Source organism: Dendrobates tinctorius, unplaced genomic scaffold, assembly GCF_039654945.1.
Source record: "Dendrobates tinctorius isolate UK_male_01 unplaced genomic scaffold, ASM3965494v1 ptg000070l, whole genome shotgun sequence".
Classification (NCBI taxonomy): domain Eukaryota; kingdom Metazoa; phylum Chordata; class Amphibia; order Anura; family Dendrobatidae; genus Dendrobates; species Dendrobates tinctorius.
In genome coordinates, this window is record NW_027361738.1 from 54,845,001 (window position 1) to 54,857,087 (window position 12,087).

General features: G+C 42.4%; 1 protein-coding gene across 3 annotated transcripts in view; it reads right to left on the reverse strand.

Annotated features, from left to right (window-relative positions):
* The window catches only part of CCNY (cyclin Y), a 172,787-nt gene that overhangs the window by 43,965 nt on the left and 116,735 nt on the right, over positions 1 to 12,087 (reverse strand). For all 3 annotated transcript variants that reach the window (XM_073581651.1, XM_073581652.1, XM_073581653.1), the window contains exons 2-3: positions 4,420 to 4,494; positions 2,692 to 2,726 (exon numbers count right to left, since the gene is read on the reverse strand). In XM_073581651.1, coding sequence (XP_073437752.1) covers positions 2,692 to 2,726; positions 4,420 to 4,494 — 110 coding nt within the window. The remainder of the gene's footprint in view (positions 1 to 2,691; positions 2,727 to 4,419; positions 4,495 to 12,087) is intronic.

Here is a 12,087-nt window from a genome sequence, read left to right on the forward strand (position 1 = left end):
CTGTAAAGCAGGGCTTGTTCACACGTTGCGTATTCGGGCCGCTTTTCTCTTTGCGTTTTATAGAGCAAAAAGCGCTGCATTTTACAGTCCTAGCATAATTAACGTAATTTCCAAAAATGTCATGCCCACGATGGGTTTTTAGACCATCCATGAATTTTTTTCAAATGTGCAGCATGTCAAGTATACCTCTGGAGACTTATTTAAATGCACGTAATTTGGGCTAAAAAAAAAATAAAAAAATCTATCACTTTTTGCACTTGGGTTTCATTAACAAATTTTGTAGTTTTCCTTCTATAGCTTCTGTGTTGCACTGTTTTACCTGCAACACAGAAGCTGCTGCAGAATGAATTAACCGAGTATCCAACAGTGAGCTCGTTCTCCTTCACAGTCTGAAGGAGAGTCTGGAGCTTTTTTGTCTGTCCTTTTCCTAGCTCCTATCAAGGTAGAATGTGCTTGGAGACAAAGTGCCTGCAAAAGCAAAACAGCGCAACGCTTTTATTTAAAACTCAATTACAAAAATCATGTTGAGCTCCAAATACATGCATTTAAAGGGATCGTCCCGGTTTGTGATGAGTCATAGAGTGACTTTCATCACAAACCTGGACAATCCCTTTAAGTATTGAAAAAAATAAAATAAAGTTGCCAAAGGTGGGCACCTCTAATGAGAATAAATCAAGCTTTATAACAAGGAAATGAACATAGAATGTGGGGTCAAATCTTAATGTAGAAGTATAAAACATCGTCCGGTCAGCTGAACAACATAACGTTATTTATGGGTTGGCAGATCTGTATATGGCTGTCCGTACACACGAGCTTCTCCACCACCAAGCTTCACCAGCGCTCATCAAGCTCCATTCCCTTCAATTAGTGCTAAATGGTGCAGAAAAATGTTCGCATGGGGTTTTAAGAAGGTATTAATCACTATGAGCAGCATGGAGCGGATAGAGATCTCTAGGAGCAGAGAAACATCTTGTAATGTCACCGTGAGGGAGGTGTGCACGAGTCCTGATCAGACACTTACACCCCCCACCAAGGAAAATGGCAGCCTCTAGTGGCTAAAGTAAAAATTATTAAAATATTAAAATAATTCATTTAAACTTGTATTAAAAATAATTACCGCAATTATATAATAAATAATTACGGTATTAATGCAAAAATAAAAAATCATGGCACCTTCCCTTTAAATCAGTCTCTTAGGATTCTTGTCCAGTGCGACTACCAGTGATCCTCAATAGTTGTACCAAAACCAAGGCTGCTCATCAGCATGCTCCAGCCCCTTCATTTTAGGGACCAGTGGGGGGCCATAAGTTTGGATGTCTATATTTAGGTTTTCATTTACAGAGAACATCCCTCTAAAGAAGTTGTCTCAATATTAGATGTATTATACACTTACCTTACAGTGTGCCAAGTTTACATTTATACTGGGTGTCACTAAATTTAAAGAAGGAGCCAAAAGATGCACAACGTTGACTTCTGCCTCACCTGGGCCATTGACGGTATTACCACCTCTGGCACCCTAGCTCCAGCCTATATAAGCTTCTGTCATGTCAGCAGTTTATTGAAAGTGGATTTGTCACCAGATTTCACAATACAATGTCCATAAATTATTATGTAGCTTTCTTAGACCTGATGAGGCTGGTGTACTTACTTTGAAAATTCATGGCAGGATGACTGCATTAGGCTACGGCCACACTCTCCGTATTTGTTCAGTATTTTTTCTCAGCATTTGTAAGCCAAAACCAGGTGAGGAACAATCAGAGGACAAGGTATAATAGAAACATGTGCACCAGTTCTGCATAACTGACCCACTCTGGGTTTTGGCTTACAAATACTGATGTGAAATACTGACTAAATACTGATAGTGTGGCCGTAGCCTTATCCAGATATTATGATAAACATTTCGGAGTCCAGCTAAAGAGAGACCAAGTGTATTCAGTCCCCACCTACAGAGCCTGACTGACAGCTGCTACTTGTACTGAGCAGTGGGAGATCTCAGCAGCAGCAGGGAGGAGGGGCACTGAGGAGCTGTCAAATCAGGATAATTGGGTGGAGATTAGATTAAACTTTGATGAAAGGATAAAAAAAAAACCAGCCAATCTGACATGTAATTCAGCACCCTGATGCCCAACAGAGCTAAATAATAAAGTTTGCAGTTTGTATTGGGAGTGGTCTGCTAATCAATTATTTGGCACACGTTTCCCATGAACATGATGTGGTATGAAGGTAAAGGCCCAATACACAGACTAAAGTCTGCTAAAGTCGTCAATATCAATGGTATTGGCCGAGAGTTTAATATATATGGAGGCCTCTCCAGAGGCGCACACAGACAGAAGACGACCCCTGTTCTGCAGCCCAGTAGGTCATCATAATGCACAATACCACCCTGCTTTGAAGGTAGTATGTTACCTTTTTCTTTTTCTCATTTGATTTATGACCACAGACCACATTAAAGTTGAAAAAGTGCAGAGACACAAAAAGCTTGTAAAAGCCAAACTGTGCCACATTTTTAATGAAACCCTATTGTAAAAATTATCTTTACACCTAAATATGAATTTAAGTAAAGGAAAAAACTGTCCTGTAATGTGGGCGACCTATTAAGCTTTTTGGAAAGAATGAATACGGACAAGAATCCACTTATATACTCTGAAGTGTGTATGTATGTGCATTTTGGGGATTTTTTTTTTTACTCACATGGTTTATGTAAAGGCTCTTTCGCTTTTCTCTCACTGCAAAAACAAAAATAAGAACATACTGTTAATGAGAAGTAAACGGTAGAGTATAATATGCATTACACACAACCCGGGTTTTCTCCCGCATTTATTAGTTCTGCTGTTCGGCTCCATCACAAGAGCAAAAATCAAATTACTGGTAGTGCTGGACCAGTCACAAGGGAGCACCCGACGGACCATACTGACTGATGGGATCTGCATGGTCTCCAACGTGAGGTCTGTCATTTTGGATAGATCTGTGATTGAAGTTTTGTCAAAAGTGCCCAAAAATGGAAACACATCACCCTCCCATGGTTTGTTGGGGTCAAACTTTTTTTTTTTTTCTTGTCTCAATGAACCCACCGTGTCCAAAAACAGTCTCCAAAAACCCAACTAATTAACGGACATGAGAAAAGGTGCCCTGTTCCAAGTGATATCGGCTCACCAGGTGTAAGAAAATGCCATGATCGGGGTGCAGGTGCACGGAGACTCCAGACCGGCAATGACTGTCACAAGAAAAAAGGGGCAAAAAAAATCCAGAATCCGCAGCAAAACAGAACTTAGGGCGGGGAGCTCGAAACGCGTAGACCTGCCGTCTTACGCCTCCTTCCCCTCATTTTTTCAACATGTTTTTATTACGATTTTAAATGGCTGAATTAAAAGTAATGCTTGAAACATTTTTTCCTATTTTGCTGGATATTTTCCCTTTTTTCTTGTGACATGATGTTGCCTCTACAGTTCTGAATTTGCTTCAATGATGCGTCATCTACTCGTCACATGTCCTAGAAGCTCCTAAAAGGGTTTTTTTTTTCCCATTTTTCTTCTCTTTAGCCATTGGGTTTCCAAAGGTGAAAAATAACAAACAGGTTTACCCACAGGCCTCTGCTCTGCTGCGTCTGGTGATCATTTACAAGCTGCAGCGATGACGTCACAACTAACTGGCTCAGCTGCTCATACCGCCTACTCTAGAAAGCCATGGAGCACAGGGATTGGCTGCAGTGGGCAGTGGAGCAGGTGATGGTGATTAAACCTCCACTTGTTTTTTTTAGATCCTGGAAATCTAGGAGTTAAAGAATCTGGCGAAAAACAATCCATCAGTGCTCAGTAATGGGGGATGTCATCACTGACATTCCATTCTGGGCGTGGGTAACGCGCATGCACGGTCCTCGAAGCGGCATCCATGCACGAGTAGGGAAAAGTCGTGCGAGTGGAAAGAGCTGAAAGCATGGAAGAAGGAGGTTAGATGCGGGACAACACAATTAAAAAGAGCAATGCATGCTGGGTGACGTAGTTTCAAAATGAAGCGGAAAAAATACCGGCACGATTCATCACTGAGGCATACATTTTTTATGAAAATGTAGAACCCCTTTAAAAAGGCAAGGTTGAATTTTTTTTTTTTTTTGGGCACCTGAGTAAAAAACAAATAAATAAATAAAATCACAGACAATATTCTTTTATGGACATATTGGAAAAAGCACAAACATTATCAGAATTCTGATACGGACACATCAGCTGTATCCACTGAAAAATGATCATTAAAATAATTTGTATGAGTGTCAAGAAAAAAAAAAAAGTCATGGACGCCTTCAATTATTTTATGGACAGGGTAAAAAAAAAAAAAAAAAAAATGGAGTATCCTATTTTTATGGACGGTAAAGGAAATTGCGGACGGTTAGACAAGACACAGCAGAAGACCATGGAGGCTACGTACCATCTGTCTGGGATTTGCTGAGGAATATTGTGCTTGCACGTGGATGATCCGAGGGGTTGAATTCCATGTTCATATCTAGGAACAGAAGACGCGCATCCAGTTATTACAGACATTTGTGGCCCCGCCATGTAAGCACTGTTTATCCTAGCAGACGAGCAATTTACAGGAGAAAAACAATTTAGAAACCAGAAGAAATATTTTCTGCATAATGATGCGACTCATGGGGCGAAACAGGCGGAAAAAAAGAAGCTGCTGCGCTGGGACCAGAAATCGCTCACTCGATGCTGATTACAAACGAGAATTATCAGTCTGATTTCCAATTTTATTTCTAGAACAGGAGAAATTCTCTTTACTAAACCTGGAAACGGGGGACCGAATGTAAAAACAGTTCACACTAGAAGTAAGGGGAAGTCACGTGTCCTGGAGCCAGAGGTGGACCTCAAAAGGGTCACAGTGATGGGCTAGATGGGTCACATATTGATAGATGAGACCTTTGGGCTAGAATCACATGAATTTTTTTTTGAGGGGGGGATTAATTTTTTGGAGACTTTTTTTTAATCGAAATTCATGAATGGAGAGAAGGTAGAAGGCCACGTTCAGTATTTGGTCGGTATTTTTTGTAAGCCAAAACCAGGAGTGGGTGATAAATACAGAAGTGGTGACGTGTTTCTATTAGACTTTTCCACTCCTGATTTTGCCTCACAAATACTGATGTAAAATACTGACCAAATGCTGAAGTTGTGAACATGACCTACAGCATGGAATAAAACTTTTCCATCCTGCAGTATCCACTTCTGGTTTAGGCTTAAAAATTGTACCAAAAAAAATGGCCTGGTGTGATCTCAACTTTTTTTCCGATTTGAAGAAAGTCTTCCTTCTTCGACTTTGCGATGAGCAGAAGTTCCTGAGGTCAGCCACCCTTTAATTATGAAGTGAGGGCATATATCGCCCCAGTTTATAAAATGGAAATACTCCTATAAGGTCATCTTTAAGTACACACACACCTTACAGCCTAAAGATAAAGGCTCGAAAAGGATTCTTTACTGTAAGAGCATACAATAATAGTACTGTTGTAACAGACCCCTTTATAAATTTTCTCGATACCAAAACGTATAAGGGTAAAGTATAGTATGATTCCCACCAAGAACACTCTGATTGTAATATGACAGAGGAGGCTCTTGGGCTACAATCACATATGTAGATTTTGGCTCACTTTTTTTTTTTTTTTTTTTTTTTTATTAATTTATCAAAACCACAATCCACATTAAAAAACAAAATTAGATATTTTGCAATTTTTCCCACTGGTCACTGAGGTGATTTTAGATTCAGGTTTGCTATTCTTTATAGTATACTTTTCAGAAGTCTCATTATCATCAGAGGCACCATTACAATGAAAGCCAACACCTGTATACACAGCTGACAATAAAGGATCCAGCAATCACAATAGGTGAAGTGACTGCGCCATCTCTTCACGATGACTTTTGCACACCCTCATTAGATGCTTTAAAACAAAAAAAAGTTAGTGTACAATCTATTGCTGCTAATGTGCATGCAGGTTTCCTGTGACAACAGGAAGTGTGGGTTTAAATTACTCCTAGTGGCCAGTGTGAAGATTGCAATATTTCTATTTTTTATTTTAACATAACACGTTAAAAAAATTAAATGCCTGATGCAAACAATTTTCCGAGACATATTACTTTAAATACTGACCAGCTATGGGTCATAAAGGACTTTTAAAACATAAAATATGAGTGTTTTTATCCTTTCAGGTTCCTTTAGAATATGCCCTTAAATGTCCATTCCGCTGCAGACTTTCAACAGTGGGTAAGACGCTGTTAAAGTAACGGTGATAAATACAGTTTTGCAAAGCAAAGGGGGGAAAAAAAAATAGCAAATCCGCCACGCCCAAAAGTAAAAATGCTACTGTAATATTCGGTGAACAGAAAATACTTCCAATGTGCACACACCAAGACACCTCGGGCAGTGAGTGGTTGGCTGTCTACTGTCTCTCTCGACCCCCCATTCACAAGGATACTAGGGGTCATTGAGAAGAGTGTAATCCGCTGCCACCCAGGAGCATGTGTTGAGCCAGATCCGAGAGACCCCCATACACATTAGATGGTGGTCTGGTTCAAGGATATCGATAAGTCAGTATTGTAATAAGTCAGGGGGCGTTTAGCGTGGCCCCTCTGCCAGATTATACTTGATGGAAATGTATGCAATTCAGATATTATGGATGAATGTTCCCACATTTTCCCATGATGACTCACACAACCGCACCATTCCTGCAGAATAAACATCCATTACCGGTTTCCTTTCCTAATAAAGGGGGGAAAACCTCTATGTAATCAACGTACCCCGGCCTGCCAGTTACCAATGACAGAAGTGCACAAATATTCCAGCACAAAGAGAGATAGGAATCGGAGCAATAAATCCCAATAATTCTACACATGCGGCTGCAGAGAGGAGACCTTGGAAGGCAGGGTTCACTTTATTTCATCAGGAAAATCTCGGCTCTTTGCTCCACAGGAAGCCGAGGTCTTCTCTGACTCCCCGAGCCTCAGTAACGAGGCAAATACAATCAATTCTAGATCTTCGGTTACTACCGGCGGTTTACTTAAAGGCGCGGTATCACGTTTATAAAAAGCCACAGACAGAAGAAATACTGCTAAAACCGCAGAAAATAAACTCGCCCTTCCCCTGCTCGCCACTCCAGAGCTGCAACCCCGATTCTCCCGCTCAAGTTGGCTGCAGGTGTCACAGCCCGTACTATATGAGGCCACTGCAGCCAATCCCTGGCCTCATTGGTAAAAGCCACCAGGCCAGTTATTGGCAGCAGTGGTTACAGCCCATATCCTATACATGACCACTGCAGCCAGTCCCTGCACTCATTGGTATATGCCACCAGACAAGTTATTGGCTGCAGCGGTCACAATCCATATACTATACGTGACTGCTGCAGCCAATCCCTGGCCTCATCCCTAGATGGAACACAACTAGTTATTGTCTGCAGCGGTCACGTGGGCTATACAAGCTGTGACGGCCTCAGCTAACAAAAAGACCGGTTGGGAATATTGGGAATACAGGTTTTGTTTTTAATCAATATTTGGCAATTATTTTTTTAGTGGTTATCAAAGTTAATTAAAAAAAATCCCACAGACACAAATATTTGTAATCAAGTTATACTGAAACTATTAAGGAAAGGATCATTGTCAAATAGTAAAACACCATACTAAATATATATGCCCTCTCATTAAGTCATCAACGTATTGATCGCTGGAGGGCTGACCACCAGGACTCCCAACTATCCCAAGAATAGGGCTCTGCAGAACCCCTTCTGAGTGGATCAGAGTTCCAGCATGCGCGGCTCCGCTCCATTCACTATCTATGGGACCGTCAGAGATAACCAAGTAACTCCATTTCCTGTAGTCTCCTACAGAAAGGCTAGAGCCGAGGGGCACAGGCCGGACCCCTGCAGAGCTCTGGTACAGAAACACCATACACACAGTGATCAGTAAGTCATTCCCCATGCCATAGAAAGGGGAGAACTCGTACACTTGGTACAATCCCTTTAAAGCCACAGCAGCTCCAGCAAGATGGCTGCCTCTGTAACTACGTACAGGAAATTAATTAAAAACAAAACACAGATTTAACAAAACCAGAAATAGTTTCAGGATAGAGCTTAGGCCCCTTTCACACTTCCGTTTTTTGTTGTCAGTTAAAATCCGCCAAAATGGCGGAGAGCGGATCCGTTTGTAACTGATGCAATCGGATCGTTTTTTGACGGATCCGTGGAATGCAAAATTTTAAAGGAACCGCACGAGAGAGAGAGAGAGACAGACATTTTTTCCCACCGCCGGAAAGGATTTCAGGGTTAAATATTCCTTTCTCCGGGCATGCGCACTGAAAAATGCGGATCCTACAGCCAAAAAAAAGTTGCAGGCTCCGTCCAGGCATGCCGGCGGACGCAAACATTTTGGCGGATCCACAAAAAAATGGATCCAACGGATGGCCATCCGTCAAGATCTGCCGCTAATGCAACTCAATGGGGAAAAAAACGGATCCGCCAAATAAATGGCGGATCCGTTTTTTTTCAGAAACCGGCGGATTTTGACTGATGGTCAAAAACGGAAGTGTGAAAGAGGCCTTAGGCTATGTGCACACGGTGCGGATTCTGCTATGGATCTGTAGTGTTTCTGCGGCAGATTTAGGTGCGTTGTACAGTACCATTGTTTTCAATGGTAAACTGGAAAGCGCTGTGCACATGCTGCAGATTTTTACGCGGTTTACAATCCGCAGCATGTCAATTCTTTTGTGCAGAAACGCTGCGGTTTCACACCATCCATTATGAGGTGTAAAACTGCAGATAAGACCTGCGGATATATTGGTCTTGTAGTAAATCTTGCTTTCCTCCATCCAGGGTAATATTAGTAATATCTCATCTGGTGCTTGGGGACGGGGACAACATGGGCCTGTGTGATTTCAAATGCCAGGGCTGAATTTCAGTCCCAGTCCGTCCCTGCAGGTTTCTGATCATCAAACTTGCCCAATATTGTTGCACCATTTTGGCTATTAGCAGTGTTGAAAGAACGGAGACCTGTCTGAATAAAGTCATTGCTTTGCTGTATGCGCCCCTGAAATCCCAATCTATATCAGCCAATAGCTCCACCTTCTGGTGGTAAGTATATTAGACGGGTCATGCCGTGAGCTCCCATCCCCTTCTGTGCAGGGTATTTTTTTTGTTGGTTTGATTTTTTTTTTAAATGAGCGGCAGAGAAACCTTAAAAAGTCACAACTGATAGCGTACGACTGGCGCTTTCCATAACTTTTGCGAAGCTGCAATGTTAGATGTCTACCCCCTGAAGCGACAGGCAGCTGCGCATGTCTTCATTTCTCCGACAAGCAGGAGGCGACACCGAGTCCGTGTACATTTTCAGTGCTGTTAGGAGCCAAACAACAATATAAGCTTAAAAAGGTTCTATTCTGGCGATGCCCGCTCACAGAAAAGGCCGCCACGCTTACAGACAGTGCTCCGGTAGGACTGTTGCAGGACACCTGACACTGGAGGGTGGTTGGAGCAAGTGGCGCCGGAATAACCCTTTAAGGCCAAAATACACAGATGCCTCGGGGAAGCAGAGGTGGTCACGTCACTTGAATAGGACACTGTAACTAAGCAATGCTGTAAAACTGGTGTAAGAGAAAAATATTATTTTACTGCAAAGTGTACAGTCTGAGACGTCCTCCTTTATTGGGGAGGTACCTTGTCAAAAAACTGTGGGCAGTAGGAAGGAAGTAATAGTGTGATAAAGGGATCCTGTTGGTAATTCCCTCAGATTAGCTATTAGCAGCGGAAAATCTAGAAAGCAAGTGCCTGTTTCCCCTGCAAATAAATATAAAGTCTATTAAGGACGCACTCCTCCTCCTCCTCCCATCAAAGCGTTATCCTCTTAATATATTGCAATCATATTATATAGCACTGTGTACTTACAATTGCTCATTGTGCCTTTCTACCCAGCTAACTCTTCTTTTTTTCCATTAGGTCTGTGACATCAGGTGATTAAAAACTAACGAGTTGAATCCTTCTAAGCTCTATGTAGAAACAGGAGGACTTTTTTTTTTTTTTTGCTGCATGAGTCATCATTAGAATAATAATTTATGACTCCAAAGTCCATGGCAGACCAGCTCCATCCGATCTTCTGACCCAGCTTATTCACTTCTCCCCCACCAGCCAGAGACTTTGCAATGATGCAGAATTGTAGTTCTAATGATGACTCATGCAAGGAAAACTAGACCTCCTGTTTCTACAAAGAGCTTTGAAGGATTTAGTTTGTCAGCTTTTAATCACGTGCGGTCATAATTCTTCTCTTTTTCATTAGACCTGAAGTGCAAAATGAGCTATTGTAAGTACACAGATATTAAAGATAAAAACTTAGGCGGGAGTGCTTCTTTGGCTAGTGGAGGGCAGTTTAAGCCCCCATACACATTAGTTTGCCTTTGGTAGCGGCTTAATGCCTGGAGAATAAAAGGATCGTCGTTATGGCGGACCCTTCTCTCCTTTGACATCATCTGTCTGCACCGCAAATAGTAGAATGTTGGCTAATCCTGCCGACAGCGGTGGATTTGGCAAACTTTACACTAATGTAGATCACAGCCTCCCGACTCACCCCGATAGTATTGTTCTCAGAGATAGGCCTCTGTCAGGACTCTGGTAGCCTGTTATGATTGAGTCACCGTAGGAGGCAGACACAAAAATAGAAGCTACGTCCAGAAAACCAGAGAAGTTGGCAACTATCAGATTGCAGACCCCTGAACCTATCAACACAACTAGCAGTAGCCGTGGGGGGTTCCTACGATGCCCTAGACCCCTCGATCACAGCCGGAGCGCTAAATAGCCTAAAGACAGAAAAGGAAATCTAAACTGCCCCAGAGCAGACCCCAAAGTAAAAGGCAGCCCCCAACATATAATGACGGTGAAGCAAGATGAAAAAACACTCACACAGATAGAAAGATAGGCTGAGCAAACGATGGGGCCCAAGCTAGCTAAACAGAACAGGAAAGGAAGGATGCTGTCTGCAATCTGCCAAAACCCTATCAACGACATAAGCCAACAAGCTGATAAGAAAAAGACCCTGAAGCAGCTAGGCTTCAAAAACTAAATCAGCACTCAGGTATTTTCAGAAGACAGAGCTAAAGGAATTCAGCACACCCCAGCAGGGAATGGCAGAAATCCAGAAAAACAAAGTCTAAGCACAAATTCAAAAAGCCGAGCAGAAAACTTAGCTTTATAGGAGCAGGAATTCAGACTGGTCTCCAAGGATCCCACAGAGAAATCACCCGCAGGGCAGAAGGGCGTCGGCAGCCTTATATCCAGTCAGTGACTCCACTCAGCCAGTCATCATCATCAGACTCAGGTGTTTGATAATCAGGCTCACTACCTTTCTTTACCAGAAGAGGGAGTTCCTCGGGCCTCAGTAGTGAAGGGGAAAATGAACTCACAACAGTAGCCGCTCTCTTAGGCCACACTCAGACGGCCGCGTTACTCACACGAGGATCGCATCGCAATCCTGGGACTGGCGGTCGGCTCTCCTGACCCGAGTGTGACAGCTGCATAGAAATACTTGCCATCTTGCTCACGTCAGGAGAGCCACCGGCCAGTCCCAGGATTTGGATGCGATCCTCGTGAGACATTCTGCCGTCTGACTATATCCTTATAGAGGACCCAGGAACGTGCGGCTTTATCCATGTATGGGAGAATTGAGGGAGATATTGGTCAGCCGGACGATACCTCTGCTGACTTCCATCTAATGTGTATGGCGGCTTTTAATGGTGAATTTCTCCTCTCTCGCTAAAAGCTCACAAGACATATATGAAAAAAAAAGTTGTCCGACCTCGCATCCCCCCCCATTATATCGCTAAGCTGCCCAACTTCAGTCCCTTTCTGGTCTATTTTTAGGCTGGGACTTTAAAGTGCTGATAAACACATTCATTTGTGCAAGATAATTATGCAGGCGGCGAAAAGATACGAGGAAGTAAAAAAAGAAAGAAAGAAACAAAGAAAGAAATAATCACTCCACTGCTTCAGAAACATAAAAGATATAAAATGGAAACATATAGTTACTAGAAGCCAACAAACACAAATACAATTGTCGCCTTTATTGGAGAACAAGA